General features: G+C 43.1%; 2 protein-coding genes across 4 annotated transcripts in view; one reads left to right on the top strand and one right to left on the bottom strand.

Moving 5' to 3' along the window:
- Nucleotides 1-1,615: 1,615 nt before the first annotated feature.
- Nucleotides 1,616-4,647, bottom strand: LOC135538810 (zinc finger protein PLAGL2-like). The gene is made up of 2 exons (XM_064964735.1): nucleotides 4,519-4,647; nucleotides 1,616-3,584 (listed from the first exon to the last, which is right to left on the bottom strand). The coding sequence occupies exon 2, from the start codon at nucleotides 3,043-3,045 to the stop codon at nucleotides 1,765-1,767; it is 1,281 nt and encodes a 426-aa protein (XP_064820807.1). The 5' UTR covers nucleotides 3,046-3,584; nucleotides 4,519-4,647; the 3' UTR covers nucleotides 1,616-1,764.
- Nucleotides 4,648-5,557: 910 nt separating this feature from the next.
- The window catches only part of LOC135538805 (polycomb group protein ASXL1-like), a 30,570-nt gene continuing 15,443 nt past the window's right edge, over nucleotides 5,558-20,684 (top strand). For all 3 annotated transcript variants that reach the window (XM_064964723.1, XM_064964724.1, XM_064964721.1), the window contains exons 1-4: nucleotides 5,558-6,067; nucleotides 16,746-16,828; nucleotides 19,407-19,527; nucleotides 19,684-19,843. In XM_064964723.1, coding sequence (XP_064820795.1) covers nucleotides 6,011-6,067; nucleotides 16,746-16,828; nucleotides 19,407-19,527; nucleotides 19,684-19,843 — 421 coding nt within the window. In that variant the 5' untranslated portion in view covers nucleotides 5,558-6,010. The remainder of the gene's footprint in view (nucleotides 6,068-16,745; nucleotides 16,829-19,406; nucleotides 19,528-19,683; nucleotides 19,844-20,684) is intronic.

Below are 20,684 nucleotides of genomic sequence, written 5' to 3'. Positions count from 1 at the left end.
GAGAGCATGTTGTTGAGGTAAAAGAAACAAAACATTTTTTAAGACATCAATTCTCTCCTTTCATAATGTCATAAGTGCTTTAACACAGTCGAGAGTAGGCATCCAAGAGGCACAACAGTAGCATTTTTTAAGACATCTGTGCGACATTTCACTGAATACAGGATACAGTCAATGATATGCAGTAATATGAAACCCATTTCAGTAAAACTCTCTATAGAAGTGTTTGCCAAACCTCTCGAGTACCCCCTGCAATTCCACTTATTTGGTCTATACCAGAACACGCACAGCTGATTTAAAACATCAACTTAAACAATAAGGCCCGGGGAGGTGTGGTATATGGCCAATATACCACGGTTCAAGGCTGATCTTATACATGACTCAATAAGGAGTGCTTGGATACAGCCATTAGCTATGGTATATCGGCCATTTACCACAAACCCCTGAGGTGCCTTAATGCTATTATGAACTGGTTACCGATGTAATTAGAACAGTAAATAAATGTGTCATACCCGTGGAATACGGTCTGATATACCACGGCTTTCAGCCAATCAGCATTTAGGGCCCAAATCACCCAGTTTATAATAATAATCAAGCCCTTGATTACTTGAACCAGTGTGCTAAAACTGTCTGGAACAGACCAAATAAGTGGAATGGGGTACTGGGTAGAGGAAACTTCTTTAAAGTAACTTAAAAATTAAACGTGTCTAGTTTTTGTATAAATAAGCATTACATGATGACACAAAAGTACAATGTTATGCAAACTGATGTTATATATCGAGCATAACAATTGTCATCAAAGTAAATCACATTGTTGAAAAAAAATAATCAAGATGAGTGGCAGGTGTCATGTAGCACTTATGTCCACATTGTATAGACCTGACGCGATCTTTCCAAAGTGCAACCACTTGGCCTATTTCTAACAGGTTTCAGTAAAACAACATTTGGGTTGCTAAAAGACACTCCCCCTATTCTCCTTCTGCTCAAGTTTATTTTAAATCGGATGAGGTAATACTGATGAGGTGGTTCATTGTGTTCAACGTCATAATGGAAATTATTGCCACCGAAAGCTTAATGAGCATCGTTTTTAAGGACTGAAAATGTCTGTATTTTTATTTATTTTTTAAATGCAAGCACATTGAAAGCATATACACCACACGATGAAAAGTATGTGGACACCTGCTGTCTGGAACAGTTGACTGGGGTAGCTCTAGCAGGGCAGAAATTTCACAAACTGACTTGTTGAAAAGGTGGAATCCAATGACGGTGCCACGTTGAAAGTCAGAGCTCTTCAGTAAGGCCATTCTATTGCCAATGTTCGTCTATGGAGATTGTATGGCTGTGTGCTCGATTCTATACACCTGTCTGCAACAGGTGTGGCGCAAATAGCCCAATACACTGATTTGAAGGGTGTCCACATACTTTTGTATATATAGTGTATGTATCACTTGTGTTGTATTCTGGTCATTTTAGACCAGGGATGGGCAACTGACCTGCGGATCAATGCACCAATGCATCAATGCACAAATTTGTAGAAATGAATGAAATTTGTTATAAAATTGCTAAATCTTCACTCTGCCCCATTGCTAAACGTGTTAACTGTAACCCCCCCCCTCCCTCTCCGCTGTTAAGAAAGGGGACAACAAAATTCCACTTGCCCATCCCAGTTCTAAACACAACACATTCTATTGGAGGCTTTATTTGTGACTATTTGAAGTGTCCCTTGGCCTGGTGTTAGATCATGTGGGTCACATGGTCTCAGGCTGCTCACTGTTGAAAGGCCTGGTAGTAGCGAGGTAGGGAGGTGGAAGTGCTCATTCCAGGGTTGCTGAACCCCTGAGGTAGCTGGTTGTTGTTGTGGTTGTGGGTTCCGGGACCCTGGGGTGCGTGCGGTTGTGGAGGCTGCAGGAAGGTAAGGCCTCCTGGGGCCTGAGAAGGCAGGGGACTGGAGGAGGAGGGCGGCTCAGTGGAGGTGGAGCTAGAGGGGTAGCCAATTACCAGACCTCCCATACTCATATGAGCACTGTAGGGAGGCAAGCCGAATGGCAGGAAGCCCAGGAGAGGACCCAGGTCCATGTTAGCAGCGCATGACAACTCGGCCGAGGAGAGAGCGGGGCTCCTGGACAGAATGTGGGGGTCCCCGGCCCCTGGCCCACCCTGGGCTTCTGAGAGCACCTCCCTCTGAGGAGAGGAGGAGGTAGAGGAGGAGGCTGCGGTCAGGTGTGGAGGCAGCCCACTCTGCAGGTCCATGAGAAAGCTCTCCGTGTCAGGGTGTGGGTATGAGGTAGATCCATGCTGGTACCTGGGCATGTGGCCATAAGGCTGCTGTTGCTGCTGGGGCTGGGGAAGGTGGTGGTGGGGATGGGGAGCGGGGTCCGGCATGTGGCGGCCAACACCCATGGCCGTGGACAGGGAAACCTGCATGAGGGAATGGTGGTGGTGGCCCATGCCTGGATTGGACATGGTCTGCAGGGGGTAGCTGCTGTACATGTCCATGGGGAAGGTCTCTATGGGCTCCTTTGAGGGGGGCCCCATGCCACATGACACAGGACTCTGCTCCTCCTTTACGGGGCCAGGTGTGGTGGGGGCAGGTGTGGCTGTGGGGGTAGTGGGTGTGGCCTCCTGGACGTGGCTCTTCTTCAGGTGGCGTGTCAGATGGTCCCTGCGGCCAAAGCGCTGGGCACAGCGCGGGCACAGGAAGTCCCGGCGGCCCGTGTGCACCACAGCGTGGCGCCGCACATCCTTGCGGGTGTAGAAGCGTCGGTCGCAACGCTCGCACGAATACTTCCTCTCCCTGATGGCGTCGGTGGCACCCCCCAGTGGCTGAGGCCTGTCGGTGTGGCTCCCTAGCTGCTCCAGCAGGGTGGGCTCTCCCTCCTGGAAATGGAGCTCACCAGAGAGGGAGGTGGGGGTGTGAGTGGCCAGAAGGTGGCGCCGGTAACCCAGCTGAGTGCTGTACTGTTTGCCACACTCCTGGCATTGGAACACCTGCCTGTTGGCGTCATGGGCCTGCAGGTGGCTTTTCAGGTGCTCCTTCTGTTGGAACATCTTCTAGCAGAGGAAACAGCGCTGGGTCTTCTGCAGAGGGCAACGGAGCATAAGCCTGAGCAGACTCATGGGGTATTTTAAGAGAGGACCTTCAAACTTGACAACCTTGGCTCCACCCTTAATGGAGAGTGGGGTGTTGAGTGCTGCTGAATGCTGTTAGTGGAGTGTTTCGTACTCTCTCCAGGCGACGGTCTGTCCGCCTGTCTCCCTTTCCAGTACAAGCTTCTATCAGATGGGGTGGTTCTGCAGCAGCAGCTGCCATAGCAACCCAATAGGGCCTGGGCGATGAAAGGAGAGGAGTCAAACACTCAGCCGTTAAAGCTCGGACTGGATGTGTATGAACCTACCTGAGCTTGTGTGAGTTGTATGTGTGTGTGTGTGTGTGTGTGTGTGTGTGTGTGTGTGTGTGTGTGTGTGTGTGTGTGTCTCTCCAGAGGCTAATTCTTGGGTAAGTTGTGTGGTTCTTCTCCCGGTCTCATCCAGCCACACCAGCCAGAGAAGGGGTTGAATGTGAGTGGCAGTTCTTCATGATTACAGCCCTATATATAAGCACAAATAAGCACAGATCAGCCTATAGTTGTTGTGTGATGAAATTACCCACAGTCACACTGGTGCCTGACACACCCCATACCTATACCTGTGTAATAACCATAGACATATGTCATTGGTAGTAACAGTGTAATTACACAGTACTTCAGTAATTACTTTGAAATTGTAATGTAATGGAGTTCCTCGGATTTTGCAATTACACAGGTGAAAAAAGGAAAACTGTCGCAATAAATTGAAGTTGAGGATTTAGTACAACGATGGTTATAATTGTGCAAGTGCTGCAGATCAATATTCTAGTCATATAGTGCCCTCTTGTGGAAATTGGGTGGCATGATGAGCCAAGGTTTTCTATATTAGAAAATTCTAACTACAAAACCGTCTCTGATCTCAACACAATGTAAAACAAGGTATGTTAGTAACACTTGAAAACCAACCAAGTTTCTAAATACAACGAACATATGGTTAATCATCAACTCGAGCTGCTCAACCTGTATATGATCTTTAATGATGTGTTTCAGAAATGTGTTTTTTAAACGACTATCTCAATCACGCAACGCTAGTCAATTAGAATATAGAGTAAACAGAAAACTCGATAAATGGGACTAGCTAATGTAATTCATGATCGAAAAAAACGTAATGGTGGCACGTAGTGCGAAGATAAGGACGAACATTTAAAAAAAAAACTTTTTAACACTTTTGTATTCTGAACATTTGGTGAGCGCCAGCGGAACAGTTATGCTTTTCATTATTACAGATAGTAATTAAGTAATTAACAGAAATAGACGTATTACACTACTATTTGAAAACTGCAAAAGAAATTCAGCAAGTTCATGTCACGAAGTTGCTCGGCATGAGTCGATTTTTACTATCAGGCTGGCAGACTTATATTTGGGACTTTTCTGTTAGAAATTGGCATAAACGTACCTTTAAAACGTTCGGTAATCGGTTCTTGTTCCTTTTCTCTGAGATATTTTGTAAAACTATTTTATTATTTTCAGGGCCTGGGTTTTCCAGTGCAGCGCTGGAGTTTCAGAGCGCGTGCATTATGGGAGTGTGACGTCAGACACACCGCTTTGACAAACTTTTGCTGTGGTTGCTAAATACGGTTCACCAACACTGATTGACCTAGTATGCGATCCTATACTTCATATTAAACTTGAACACTTATGACAATATGACATTATGGACCCCATATCATGATACTATATAAGAAGAGAAGATGATGGAGGAAGCTCATCTTTTCCATCTCATTTGCTGGTCAAAATCTGCAAATAGTACCTAAATCCATGTTGCAAACAGTTCCTCGATGAAGAACTTTGTTGAACTGTTAGCAACATGGATTTAGGTTGCATTAGTTGTGGAGTAAGTTTGCATATAGCCTACTGTTCAAGTTTTTGTAATTTTCTTCTATAATGTATAGCTTCCAACTATATCACCATGTCAATCTCACAAACTCTGTCCAGGTTTGCATTCATAGCTCTATCCACAAATGTGGTGACATTTCCTTAGCCCCATACCTCAGTTTACAAAACAACGTGTCAGGATCAGGCTGTTGAAATTACAGGTTATACCTATTTTAGTAAGGTGAATATATGTGTGTTTTAATGTGGATGTTCTCTGTGTGACACGGATAATCATTATTATCAGTACTCTATGCATTATAGACTATACTCAGGTATCAGAACGCATTTGTTGTAAACACTGCAGCAGTATGTTCCCTTATGGTATGTAATGTGAGTAGCCTATGAGTACAATTTTGGAATTGACGTAATTTTTTATCGAAACCTGGCATCTGATTTTAGATTCTTCCATATTTTTTATTCAGGTAGATCTCTGGCAGGTTACATGTTGACGCCATTGTGGCTCATTTTGCAGATACTTGAGCCACAATGTCTTGTTCTCCGTCATTTCCTTCCCACTAGCGTTGGTTTGTAGAGTGGCTACATAGAGAGGGGGTGGGGAGAGTTGTTTTGTGTTGCGTTCCTGCAGTGTGTTTGACCCTTGACCTCGTTGTTGTGTTCTCTCCGCCTTGCATTCCAAAGTGAGGTTTTCCTGCAGCAGATGTAGCTTCAACAGACGAGATGCGCTCGTAGCTGCTAGGGTTCGCTCGTTACTGCGCTCCTCGTACGTGTTTACTAGATAGCTTCTCATGAGCCTTCTGTCACGTTACAGTGCACTAGACTAGAACAACAATAGTTTATATAAATGAATTAGCTCAACAAGGGACGTGCCTACCGAGCACAGGACGAGCGAGAAAACGAGCAACTGCGTGGTGGGAAGGCTAAGTTAGCAAAACGGAGAGAAACCGCTCAGCTAACGTAGCTTGCTAGTTCGGCGTTTCCTGACCCATTGAAGCTATCGCAACTGCTGCTGGAGGAGCAACTGAGAGAGGATAGCTAGCTACTAGAGGGAGGAAATGAAGGACAAACAGAAGAGAAAGAAGGAACGCACGTGGGCTGAGGCGGCTCGCATGGTAATATACTACTAATTACTAGTTGTAATTGTGTAATGTACTGACAGCCCCTGTGCGACAGGGTAAACGAACAACTGTCGGCATCCGAACAAAGATTGTACCGAGTCTGGTTGGCACTGCACGCAGCCCGCTAACGCTAGCTGGCAGGGAGTGCTCCAGCATTAAATTGCCAACATGTTAACAATGGAATAAATACATACATTGAGCCCGTAATAACGAAATACCGTTTTTTATTCTCTTGATTTGCCATTCCGCGTGTGGCTGTGGCTAAACGAACCCTCATTGTTGACAGGCGCATAGCTAGCTGGCTAACGTTAAGGGGTACGTCTGCCTTCCCGTTTGACCCTTTGTTTGCTAGCTAGCATAACTCACTATATTAGCAAGTTAACGTTAGCCAGACTACCACCATTTATTGAACATGTAACTACATATACATTTCCTAGTAAACCACCAAAACTGTTTCCCAGCTGACGTTAGTGTAATTAATGTTAGATCTTCGTATTTTTTAACACATTTAGCCAGGCCCCTCTGTGGCTGGAGTCAACAAGGGTCAGGGGGGCATAACGTTAACGTTACCACCCCCAGTTTAGCTAATGTTAGGTGGCAGCTAGCTACAACCATATAAAGATGGATAGAGCCGTCTTTATGTAGCCATCACCATAGTTTTTGGATAGCAAACCTGGTGCATGCGTGCAAATGTTTTTATGTAGCCATGTTGATAAATAAGCCAGATAAGAAGTAGCTTGTAGGATACCGTAATAGTATAGAAATCATGTCTGTGTTCTTGTGTACTGCAAGTCCTCAATGCTGCGTTTCGACTGTAACACCAGTGTTACACTAGTGTATACTAGGGATATAAAGGTTTATGTTATACTAGGGAAATTATATCCCTAGTTGGGCTGAAAGTGAGGTTATGTGACGAGCAGCAACAACCTCTGCATAATCAAAACAGTTGTGAGAATGTGTTAAAGTTCAGTCAGATCTACCAGAGCCATGGACCAATAAGACACAGGTTCCCGGACCATAGATGGAAACAGAAAAGTCTGAGCCTTTTGGGTAAACAATGTGTGGAAATGCACCACAGTGTGTTTCTATGGTCAGTGCTATCTGGGATGTTTGGGATGTCCTTACCTGACCTTAACCCGTACTTCACCATTTAAAAATCTAGATTTGTCAGACATTTTTCGGCCGTGGTTTCATCTGCTACATACACACTATTCTCTGTGCTTTGTAGAGGGGTCTAAATAGCTAGGTCTACTAAATGAGGCAAATAAAGTAATTTAGAGAGAGGGAGAGGTTCATGTCATGCCACTCGGAATTGACTTTATGCTGAGCAGCATGATCAGGCCCCTACATTAGTTATGCAGAGCCCTAACAGTGCATATTTACTGCTATAAACAGTCTGCATCTGGCAAAAGTCTGTTAATTTCAATGGGAGGCAGTCCACTCTTCTGCAACTGCCAGACGAGGCTGCGTTGCATAGCCGAGAGCTGCCCAGTGACACGAGCCTACCATACGAGCTAAATAACTTAGCTCGTTTCGAGGCAAGTAACACTGAAACATGCGTGAGAGCCACAGTTGTTCTGGAAGACTGTGATCACGCTCTCCACAGCTGATGTAAGACCTTTAAACAGGTCAACATTCACAAGGCCGCTGGGCCAGACTGATTACCAGCACATGTACTCCGAGCATGCGCTGACCAAACGTCTTCACTGACATTTTCAACCTCTCCCTGTCTGAGTGTGTAATACCAACATGTTTCAAGCAGACCACCATAGTCCCTGTGCACAAGAACACTAAGGTAACCTGCCTAAATGACTACCAACCTGTAGCACTCACGTATGTTCCCATGAAATGCTTTGAAGGGCTGGTCATGGCTCACACCAACACCATTATCCCAGAAACCCTAGACCCACTCCAATTTTCATACCGCACCAACAGATCCACAGATGATGCTATCTCTATTGCACTCTACACTGCCCATTCCCACCTGGACAAAAGGAACACCTACATTGGGGCAAAAAAGTATTTCGCCAGCCACCAATTGTGCAAGTTCTCCCACTTAAAAAGATGAGAGGCCTGTAATTTTCATTATAGGTACACTTCAACGATGACAGACAAATTGAGGGGGAAAAATCCAGAAAATCACATTGTAGGATTTTTTTTATGAATCTATTTGCAAATTATGGTGGAAAATAAGTATTTGGTCAATAACAAAAGTTTATCTCAATACTTTGTTATATAGCCTTTTTTGGCAATGACAGATGTTAACTGTTTTCTTTAAGTCTTCACAAGGTTTTCACACACTGTTGCTGGTATTTTGGCCCATTCCTCCATGCAGATCTCCTCTAGAGCAGTGATGTTTTGGGGCTGTTGCTGGGCAACACGGACTTTCAACTCCCTCCAAAGATTTTCTATGGGGTTGAGATCTGGAGACTGGCTCGGCCACCTCAGGACCTTGAAATGCTTCTTATGAAGCCACTCCTTCGTTGCCCGGGCGGTGTGTTTGGGATCATTGTCATGCTGAAAGACCCAGCCCCGTTTCAACTTCAATGCCCTTGCTGATGGAAGGAGGTTTTCACTCAAAATCTCACGATACATGACCCCATTCATTCTTTCCTTTACACGGATCAGTCGTCCTGGTTCCTTTGCAGAAAAACAGCCCCAAAGCATGATGTTTCCACCCCCATGCTTCATAGTAGGTATGGTGTTCTTTGGATGCAGCTCAGCATTCTTTGTCCTCCAAACACATTGAGTTGAGTTTTTACCAAAAAGTTCTATTTTGGTTTCATCTGACCATATGACATTCTCCCAATCTTCTTCTGGATCATCCAAATGCTCTCTAGCAAACTTCAGACGGACCTGGACATGTACTGGCTTAAGCAGGGGGACACCTCTGGCACTGCAGGATTTGAGTCCTTGGTGGCGTAGTGTGTTACTGATGGTAGGCTTTGTTACTTTGGTCCCAGCTCTCTGCAGGTCATTCACTAGGTCCCCCCGTGTGGTTCTGGGATTTTTGCTCACCGTTCTTGTGATCATTTTGACCCCGCGGGGTGAGATCTTGCGTGGAGCCCCAGATCGAGGGAGATTATCAGTGGTCTTGTACGTCTTCCATTTCCTAATAATTGCTCCCACAGTTGATTTCTTCAAACCAAGCTGCTTACCTATTGCAGATTCAGTCTTCCCAGCCTGGTGCAGGTCTACAATTTTGTTTCTGGTGTCCTTTGACAGCTCTTTGGTCTTGGCCATAGTGGAGTTTGGAGTGTGACTGTTTGAGGTTGTGGACAGGTGTCTTTTATACTGATAACAAGTTCAAACAGGTGCCATTAATACAGGTAACGGGTGGAGGACAGAGGAGCCTGATAAAGAAGTTGTTACAGGTCTGTGAGAGACAGAAATCTTGCTTGTTTGTAGGGGACCAAATACTTATTTACCACCATAATTTGCAAATTCATAAAAAATCCTACAATGTGATTTTCTAAAAAAAAAAAAAAAAAATTGTCTGTCATAGTTGAAGTGTACCTATGATGAAAATGACAGGCCTCATCTTTTTAAGTGGGAGAACTTGCACAATTGGTGGCTGACTAAATACCTTTTTGCCCCACTGTATGTGAGAATGCTATTCATTAACTGCAGCTCAGTGTTCAACACCATAGTGCCCTCAGAGCTCATCATTAGGCTAAGGACCCTGGGACTAAACACCTCCCACTGCAACTGGATCCTGGACTTCATGACAACACATCCGCCACGCTGATCCTCAACATGGGCCCCTCAGGGGTGCGTGCTTAGTCCCCTCCTCTACTTCCTGTTCACCCATGACTGCACGGCCAGGCACGACTCTAACACCATCATTAAGTTTGCTGATGACATAACAGTGGTAGGCCTGATTACCGACAACAATGAGACCGCTTATAGGGAGGAGGTCGGAGACCTGATGAGTTTTGATTACAGGAAAGGGAGGACCGAGCACGCCCCCCCCACTCTCATCGAAGGGCTGTAGTGGAGCAGGTTGAGAGCTTAATATTCCTTGGTGTCCACATCACCAACAAACTAACATGGTCCAAGCACACCAAGACAGTTGTGAAGAGGGCACAACAATACCTATTCCCCCTCAGGAGACTGAAATTATTTGACATGGCTCCTCAGATCCTCAAAGGGTTTTACAGCTGCACCATCAAGAACATCCTGACCGGGGCCAAGCTGACCGTCGCCAAATCTTGGTCCAAGAGGCTTTTAAACAGCTTATACCCCCAAGCCATAAGACTACCCAGACTATTTGCATTGCTCCCCCGGAACACTGCTGCTGCTACTCTGTTATTATCTATGCATAGTCACTTTAATAACTCTACCTACATGTACATAATTACCTCAACATCGGTGCCCCCCGTACATTGACCCATTGACTCTGTACCAGTACACCCTGTATATAGCCCCGTGATTGTTATTTACTGCTGCCCCTTAATTATTTGTTATTCTTATCGCTTACTTTTTAAAGGGATTTTCTTAACTGCATTTTTGTTAAGGGCTTGGAAGTAAGCATTTCACTAAGGTCTACGCCTGTTTTATTCGACAAATACAATTTGATATTATCATTGTTGCTTCTTGCGGATCTTGAACTGGATGCAGTTAATGACGCATTTTAATTTTATTCAGTTCACAATGCTATAAATCCTACCACGTTTTATATTGTACATGCAGATGCGTTATAGCTCATTTCTCCTTCCTTAATATGTGTGTGGAAGTTCCTTAAATGCACAGGCCTGCATTTTAGGATGTGGCTCTGTTCAGTTGCCAGACCCTATTTTACTGTTTTCTGCCTATCTGCATGCCTGCACGCCATGGAAGTGCTACAAAGCTCTGTGCCATTTTTGGTTTTGACTGTGTAGAGAATGCATGTATTTATAAGCTAAGGCCCATATGTCACTGCCGATCCTTGTGGAGAATGTGTAGCTTTTGGGAGCATAAACAATATTTATAGACTGAGACTAATAACAGGAATCCAGTGTGTTCTGAATCTTGTGCTATGCCATGCTAGGTTTGTGTGTAAAATAAGCATGTTCAAACTAAGGACTTCTGTAATTTGCTGAGGCATACAGAAATGACCGACCAATTAATGGCACAAGACATACAGAGGCTGGAAACACACATACATTGCACGCTCACACATTCAGGTAGATAGGCAGTGGACACATGGTTGTATATTCAACAAGATAGGGGCACACATTTTTTTTTATATATATATATATATATATATATATTATAACTGAGCAGGTTCTTTTATTTTATTTATATATATATATATTATAACTGAGCAGGTTCTTTTATTTATATTTATATATATATATATTTAAAACTGAGCAGGTTCTTTTATTTTCTCCACAGATTGCAGAGTACCCTGATAAGTCTAACTTATTGACCATCTGGCCCCTGGTTCCTCAGGGACAGTTTTCTATTTTTACATTTTCTTCTGGGACATGGACAAGATAAATGTTACATTGATTGCCACATGTCGTAGCATTCTGTTATTCACCAACGACTCACCTAATCATGCAGCATACTGTTTCTCTATTGGGATCTGCATCTTTAGGGTGCATGCGTGGTTGGTGGAGTGCTTGGAGGCTTTGTCTGCTTGTCTCTCCCTGACCAAAATACCCTTCCTCTCCATTCCATTTCCTGCTTGTATGTCCTTGGGTTCATTTGAAGCAGTGCTCTACTACCCAGTCTGTATTATGTATTGTTCCTTCTCATGCATCCTGTCATGGCGACACACGGAGAGACGCTGGATCGATCTCACAACCCCAACCACCTATCTGTCTCTGGTCTTTTCATCTTCAGCATTGCAATTAATCAATAATTCACTGCATTTTTAAGTGAGTGGAGATGGCTGTTAAACCACAGGTTACTAGGCTATGTAGTGATGTCACTTTAGAAAAAATATTAAGCTACATCGCCTGATTAGATATGAATTGGTTCACCTAGAGTGATGGACCTAGTTATGGGTTTGTGTTGTGTACTATTTCTGTCTTAGCGTATTGCTTCAATTTCCCCTTTCTGCTGACAAAGCTTGAGTGGTTAACTCATGTGTTTTTAAGCATTTTAATAAATACTTTTAAAAGGTTTTAGGCACAGCCTTTCTAAGTCTTCCATTCTTGAGGTATGGAGTTCACGTTTTTGTTTCTCGTTTGCACCCGATATTTCTGAAGCTTCTGTATTCACGGACTGTATGTATGGTACAGACTTATAGTTAGCCTCTATGAATGGGTTAGCTTTCTCCTAACTACCTATAGCACCTATTGAAGATAGTATCTTCTGGCTGGTGGAGTTTTGTTTAGAGCCCTGATGCTCATTCTGAACATTAACACAAAGCTTGCGTTTTTGGTAACATAAGGAACGTGTCTTTCAACATTGAGAAATATTTTAATAAAGGTAAAATTACTACACATCTTTTTACAAGGTTAGTGTTTCCACACAGCCATATCTCCATGTTGCCGCGCTTTTTTAAAGAAGATGTAGACGGCCACCTGTGCTAATTGGCTATCTAGCATGCCCTGAACACCTGTGTGTCAGCGTAAATGGAGAGGAAGTGCAGTTTGTCAACTGGAGGCACACAAAGCATATGGATCTGTGCTAATCCGCTACAGTAAATGTATTTTTTTTAAAGTTTCTTTCTTGCTGATATGCTGATATTCCCCTTTCATATCTGTTTTGAAAACTGTTTCGCATGCGAGGCTAACCCCGACATTTTTTTATATATATATTTATTTACCTTAGTCAACCGATAGTCGTTTGTTCTTTCGTCTGTTCTTTTTGGTCAACATATATATATGCGCATCTTTCCATCAACTAGCAGTGCGCTTAACTAGTTCAAACACAGAGCTTGTCTGATGCTTTAAGACTCACATGACTAGAGGAAGTCCAACCGCAATTGATTTGATTGTGTTGGACCGGACTCAGACTTGCTGTGTAAAAAATAAAAAAATAGAATAATTAAAAAATAAGAAAGACGGCAAGCAACTGTGACTAGCACCCGTTGTCTCTCTCTCATCCCTGCTGCAGCAACCACCACAGAACATCAACAGTGTATCACGCTGTCTGTGTTGCTGAAGATGCAGCATAATTACAGCCATTTCTGACTGAAAAGTTCTGTTACTAAATCATTTGTTTGGGAAAAACATTCCAGATTTCCCCAACCCTAAGTGTGACATGTATGCATCGCATGCACATGACCAATAGGGCCTGACTTATAGCATATCATATTCACACCAATAAATTGGTGATAACAAAATCTGAACACCGTAACACATGTGACTGCAAAATTAATGCAGAGAATGTGACAAACTCGAAGCAGGATGTTTACTGGTTGCTCAGGAGGTAAAGAGGAAGGATGGTGTGGAATAAATTTGACTTGTGGAAAATATCCAATTTACATAATTATTCAGACCCTTTACTCAGTACTTTGTCGAAGCGACTTTGGCAGTGATTAGAGCCTAGAGTCTTTTGGGGTATGACGCTACAAGCTTGTCACACGTGTATTTGGAGTTTCTCCCATTCTTCTCTGTAGATCCTCAAGCTCTGTCAGGTTGGATGGGGACCGTCGCTGCACAGCTATTTTCAGGTCTCTCCAAAGATGTTAGATCGGGTTCAAGTCCGGACACTCAAGGACATTCAGAGACTTGTCCCAAAGCCACTCCTGCATTGTCTTGTTGGACGTTGAAACTTGCTCTGGAGCAGGTTTTCATCATGGATCTCTCTGCACTTCACTCTGTTAATCTTTCCCTCGATTCTGACAAGTCTCCCCAGTCCCTGCCGCTGAAAAACGTCCCTACACCATGATGCTTCCAACACCATGCTTCATCAGAGGGATAGTGCCAGGTTTCCTTCAGACACGATGCTTGGCATTCAGGCCAATCTTGGTTTCTCATGGTCGGAGTATTTAAGTGCCTTTTGGCAAACTCCAAGCGGGCTGTCATGCGCCTTTTACTGAGGAGTGGCTTCCGTCTTGCCATTCTACCATAAAGGCCTGATTGGTGGAATGCTGCAGAGATGGGTTTTTTTCTGGAATGTTCTCCCATTGCCACAGAGTAAGTCTGGAGCTCTGTCAGAGTGACCATTGGGTTCTAGTTCCCCTCCCTAAAGGCCCTTCTCCCCCGATTGCTCAGTTGGGCCGGGCAGCTAGCTCTAGGAAGAGTCTTGGTGGTTCTAAACTTCTTCCATTTAAGAATGGAGGCCACTGTGTTCTTGGCGACCTTCAATGCTGCAGAAATGTTTTGGTACCCGTTCCCAGATCTGTGCCTTGACACAATCCTTTCTCGGATTTCTATGCACAATTCCTTCAACCTCATGGCTTGGTTTTTGCTCTGACGTGCGCTGTCAACTGTGGGACCTTATATAGACCGGTGTGTGTGCCTTTCCAAATCATGTCCAATCAATTGGATTTACCACCGGTGGACTCCCAAGTTGTAGAAACATTTTGAGGATGATCAATGGAAACAGGATGCACCCGAGCTCAATTTCGAATCTCATAGCAAAGGGTCTGAATACTTATGTAAATAAGCTATTTCTGTTTTTATTTGTAATACATTTGCAAAAATTTCTGAACCTTTTTGCTTTGTCATTATGGGTTATTGTGTGTAGATTGAGGAAAAAATAAATATTTAATACATTTTAGATTAAGGCTGTAACGTAACAAAATTTGGCAAAGTCGAGGGGTCTGAATAATTTCTGAATGCGCTGTTTATGGATGATTTATAAAGCCAGGCACATTTTAACTTAGGCTGTTAATTATAGGCCTAATTAAGTTGGTTTCCTCATCACTTCTTAGACAATTAAGACGGGCTGTTTTCTCGTCTCCTAGCGCTGCTGCTGCCTCCACCTCATTGTTCTCCACACCATTATGCTGTTTAGCTTTGCTATTATGCACATGGCAACATGGTCTAGGAAAGGGCAATCCGCTATCCAACGCGGGACAAAGCGCGTTTGTTAAATAATTTTTCCCCCCATTAGTGTTGCACCATTGTTCTTATATTATTTAACCATATATACTACAGTTCAAAAGTTGGGGGTCACTTAGAAATGTCCTTTTTTTCCATGAGAACATACATGAAATTAGTTGCAAAAAGAATAGGAAATATAGTCAATATGTTGACGAGGTTATGAATAAAAACATTTTTTAAATTGAAATAATTGTTCTTCAAACTTTAAACTTTCGTCAAAAGAATCCTCCATTTGCAGCAATTACTGCCTTGCAGACCTTTGGCATTCTAGTTGTCAATTTGTTGAGGTAATCTGAAGAGATTTCACCCCATGCTTCCTGAAGCACCTCCCACAAGTTGGATTGGCTTGATGGGCACTTATGTACCATATGGTCAAGCTACTCCCACAACAGCTCAATAGGGTTGAGATCCGGAGACTGTGCTTGCCACTCCATTATAGACAGAATACCAGCTGACTGCTTCTTCCCTAAGTAGTTCTTGCATAGTTTGAAGCTCTGCTTTGGGTCATTGTCCTATTGTAGGGGGGAATTGGCTCCAATGAAGTGCCGTCCACAGGGTATGCCATGGTGTTGCAAAATGGAGTGATAGATCCATTTTACCCTGTACATATCTCCCACTTTACCACCAAAGCACCCTCAGACCATCACATTGCCTCCGCCATGCTTGACAGATGGTGGGAAGCATCTTTTCATTTTTTTCTGCGTCTCACGAATGTTCGTCTTTGTGATCCAAGCACCTCAAACTTAGATTTGTCTGTCCATAACTTTTTTCCAATCTTCCTCTGTCCAGTGTCTGTTCTTTTGCCCGTCCTAATCTTTTATTTTTATTGGCCGGTCTGAGATATGGCTTTTTCTTTGCAACGCTGCCTAGAAGGCCAGCATCCCGAAGTCGCCTCTTCACTGTTGACGTTGAGACTGGTGTTTTGCAGGTACTATTTAATGAAGCTGCCAGTTGAGGACTTGTGAGGCACCTGTTTCTCAAACTAGACACTCTAACCCAAATGCTGATGCTCCAGATACTCAACTAGTCGAAAGAAGGCCAGTTTAATTGCTTCTTTATCAAAACAACAGGTTTCGGCTGTGCTAACATAATTGCAAAAGGGTTTTCTAATGATCAATTAGCCTTTTTAAAATGATAAACTTTGATTTGCTAACAAAACGTGCCATTGGAACACAGGAGTGATGGTTGCTGATAATGGGCCTCTGTACACCTATAGATATTCCATAATCAGCTGTTTTCAGCTACAGATGTCATTTACAACATTAACAATGTTTACACTATTTCTGATAAATTGTCTATTTTAATAGACAAAAAAATTGATTTTCTTTCAAAAAAAGCACATTTCTTAGTGACCCAACTTCTGAACGGTAGTGTACAATTTCAGTAACAGAGTGATGGACTGTGCCATCCCCACGGCCTCCACAATGATTCAGTCCACTCAGACAGGTGTCTTCTACAACATTATTTGCAAAGTATTTTTACTACTGCTCGACTAAAGAAATCTCGGTCGACCAACAGCCCAGACTAAACAATCGACCAGTCGAATAAATGGTCAGTCCTAGTACACACGCAGCCAACCGCGAGCGACGCTAACAGCTATTTTCGAGAGCTATGATTAGGCCTAACTCTCAAATGTTCTGTGTGTGCTCTAACATGTTCATTACTTACTGTATTGTATTTTTCAGGTTCTGGAGAACTTCTCTGATGCCCCCATGACGCCCAAGCAGATCCTGCATGTTATCCAGACCAAAGGACTCAAGGAAATGAGGTCAACAACCACACACCCACACCTTTTTAATTAACACATCTCTACTGTAATATGTAACATATGTACAGTGCCTTGCGAAAGTATTCGGCCCCCTTGAACTTTGCGACCTTTTGCCACATTTCAGGCTTCAAACATAAAGATATAAAACTGTATTTTTTTGTGAAGAATCAACAACAAGTGGGACACAATCATGAAGTGGAACGACATTTATTGGATATTTCAAACTTTTTTAACAAATCAAAAACTGAAAAATTGGGCGTGCAAAATTATTCAGCCCCCTTAAGTTAATACTTTGTAGCTCCACCTTTTGCTGCGATTACAGCTGTAAGTCGCTTGGGGTATGTCTCTATCAGTTTTGCACATTGAGAGACTGAAATTTTTTCCCATTCCTCCTTGCAAAACAGCTCGAGCTCAGTGAGGTTGGATGGAGAGCATTTGTGAACAGCAGTTTTCAGTTCTTTCCACAGATTCTCGATTGGATTCAGGTCTGGACTTTGACTTGGCCATTCTAACACCTGGATATGTTTATTTTTGAACCATTCCATTGTAGATTTTGCTTTATGTTTTGGATCATTGTCTTGTTGGAAGACAAATCTCCATCCCTGTCTCAGGTCTTTTGCAGACTCCATCAGGTTTTCTTCCAGAATGGTCCTGTATTTGGCTCCATCCATCTTCCCATCAATTTTAACCATCTTCCCTGTCCCTGCTGAAGAAAAGCAGGCCCAAACCATGATGCTGCCAACACCATGTTTGACAGTGGGTATGGTGTGTTCAGGTTGATGAGCTGTGTTGCTTTTACGCCAAACATAACGTTTTGCATTGTTGCCAAAAAGTTCAGTTTTGGATTCATCTGACCAGAGCACCTTCTTCCACATGTTTGGTGTGTCTCCCAGGTGGCTTGTGGCAAACTGTAACCGACACTTTTTATGGATATCTTTAAGAAATGGCTTTCTTCTTGCCACTCTTCCATAAAGGCCAGATTTGTGCAATATACGACTGATTGTTGTCCTATGGACAGAGTCTCCCACCTCAGCTGTAGATCTCTGCAGTTCATCCAGATTGATCATGGGCCTCTTGGCTGCATCTCTGATCAGTCTTCTCCTTGTATGAGCTGAAAGTTTAGAGGGACAGCCAGGTCTTGGTAGATTTGCAGTTCTGATACTCCTTCCATTTCAATATTATCGTGATCTTTTTGTGCTTTAAACTTCTTCACAACTCAATGGACCTGGGATGTTTAGCTTGGGAAATCTTCCTGTTGTTTTCACTATATATTTTACCTCTTGGGGATGTTATTAAATTTCACAGTATTATCATGGTGTGTTCCCAGGTGCTCTCTTGGGCTGTTTAAACTTGGGAAACTTTTGTTGTATCTTTCTTCCTGACTAGAACAAAAAGATCATATTACTCCAGTGGACACTGGCCTGGCTGATTTGTTTTACTCTCCCCTTCAGCTCTCTACCTAGATTTGGTGCACTATCATGCAGGTGAATTTATAGAGTCCATTGATTCAGAGACGCACTCGGTCTCAACAGTCTTTACTGAAGTCAGTTCTGTATTTTCAGGCTGAAGAGTCTTTCACTGGGCCTCTAACCCTATTACAGGGGCTGAGTCACTTTTGGCATCTCCCTTCACCAGTGGGTTGATTTGAGTGGTCATCCTGAGATCTTTGCGGGCTATACTCAGCTTTGTCTCAGATGGTAAGATTGGTGGTTTCCTGTGCTTTGAATCATTAGAGAGTTGATCATTCAGATGTCACTTCCAAAAGTTTGAATAATTTTGCTTCATGATTGACCTGTTTAAACCGCGGCCCTAGGACCATGCCCCAGGACTACTTCTTTTTGTCCCCAGTACCTGGCCAGTGCTTGTTGCTCCAGTTTCAAATACCAATAAACATCTTGGCCATGTTTGTTCTTCATGATGTCCACTCTGTTTTTGATTCTTTAAAGCACTTTGAGATATCACAGTGCAGTTTTGATATCACTTTATGATTTTACGGAGACACAGGTGGATTGTATTTATCATCATTAGTCATTTAGGTCAACATTGGATCATTCAGAGATCCTCACTGAACTTCTGGAGAGAGTTTGCTGCACTGAAAGTAAAGGGGCTGAATAATTTTGCACGCCCAATTTTTCAGTTTTTGATTTGTTAAAAAGTTTGAAATATCCAATAAATGTCGTTCCACTTCATGATTGTGTCCCACTTGTTGTTGATTCTTCACAAAAAAAATACAGTTTTATATCTTTATGTTTGAAGCCTGAAATGTGGCAAAGGTCGCAAAGTTCAAGGGGGCCGAATACTTTCGCAAGGCACTGTACAATAATAATATCACTCGTTTTATGTAAAATAAGTAACTCACTTTGTCATTTTTCACCTTTCCCCCATGATCTCTACCTGGCCGGATACACAATGTGTTCCACAAAAACAGAAGGTGAGATGGTACAATAACAAAAGGAAAATATTATCTTTCTTTTTTTTTTTTTTTTTTTTTTGCAGTCTTTTTGCATACCATAGTATTACCTTGCAAGTTCACATTTTTTTGTCTGCTTCTCACACTCATCTGCTCTTCTCTGTCCATAAGTGGCACGGCCCCTCTGGCCTGTCTGGTGACCATGCTGCACTCCCAGGTGAGGGGGGACCGAGTAAAGAACAGCATCTTCTTCAAGCTTCCTGGCAGGATGAGTCTGTTCACTTTAAAGGTATGGAACAAGCCCACTCCATTCACCAAATCTCTTGAACATGCGAACACACAACTCTTATCCCCACCCCTTATAAACGTCATACAAACCTCTACCTAAAATGCACATGCACACATGAATCTGATAGGAGTCACTTGTCTGACTCTCCCTCTGCAGAAGAACGCTCTGCAGTGGACCAAGAGTTCGACAGAGGCGGAGACAGCGGACACCACCACACAGGCTACCGCTTCCACTGCAACAGCAGGGCCAACGGAAGGGGGGGAGCAAGAGAGCTCTGACTCCATGGAAACGATTGCGGCCAGCGGAGAGAATGACGGTGTGTATGGTCACATCTACTGTAAATGAGTGTTAGTTTACATTACTTACCTCTAGTGCTGTCACAATACCAGATTTTTTTTTTTTTTAAGGGCTTACTTTTACCATAGTCTATACATAATCCAATAAGCATTATCAGCTGTAGCCCAACTGATGCAGCATAATGGCTAAATAAATAGGCTGAAGCACAGGATTGCATATATGCATACCCCATTGGACAAATCATAATAGCTGGATCCCAAATTCTAAACATGATCTTGTTACTAGTTAGCAACGTATTGATGACCTTAATGTCCCCATAAACACAGTGAATATAATGTAGGCGTCTGTTAGAATTGTCCAGTGTTACATTTAGCCCCAGTCTCCCCTATGCACTCACTGTGAATTAAGGAGCGCCAGCACGCCGAACCATGCTGATGTACTGCTGTTTGCGCTCATTTTTAGGAGTTGTTGTAGCGATCGAAAGCTGGGATTCCCTTTTTTTTTTTATAAACAAAGGCTATCAAAACTTCTTTCAAATGCGTTTGCCCCACGATTGCATTCAACAACAAGCTGACTAGGTAAATAGGTCAACTATTCCCAGTATCTGATTTGCTGTTCGTTACTCGTCTTGTTCAGGCAAATTACTAGACTGACTTAATCCTCTGTCAGTATACAACATGAGACACATTTGACAGAAGAACCGAAAGTAACACATTGGAGTTATGGACCATTTTTCAAGTTTGGTTACAACGTGCAACCTGACTCACTGCCCATTTTCTCAACCACTGTTTACTGTTTATCCACCTTTTTGTTTTTACCACTACATCCCTGGTCTTTATTAAGCACAAAAATCAAATGCT

The sequence above is a fragment of the Oncorhynchus masou genome, unplaced genomic scaffold (assembly GCF_036934945.1).
Source record: "Oncorhynchus masou masou isolate Uvic2021 unplaced genomic scaffold, UVic_Omas_1.1 unplaced_scaffold_97___fragment_2___debris, whole genome shotgun sequence".
NCBI lineage: Eukaryota > Metazoa > Chordata > Actinopteri > Salmoniformes > Salmonidae > Oncorhynchus > Oncorhynchus masou.
The sequence above is the reverse complement of the archived record's forward strand: the minus strand, read 5'-3'. Positions and strand labels throughout refer to the sequence as shown.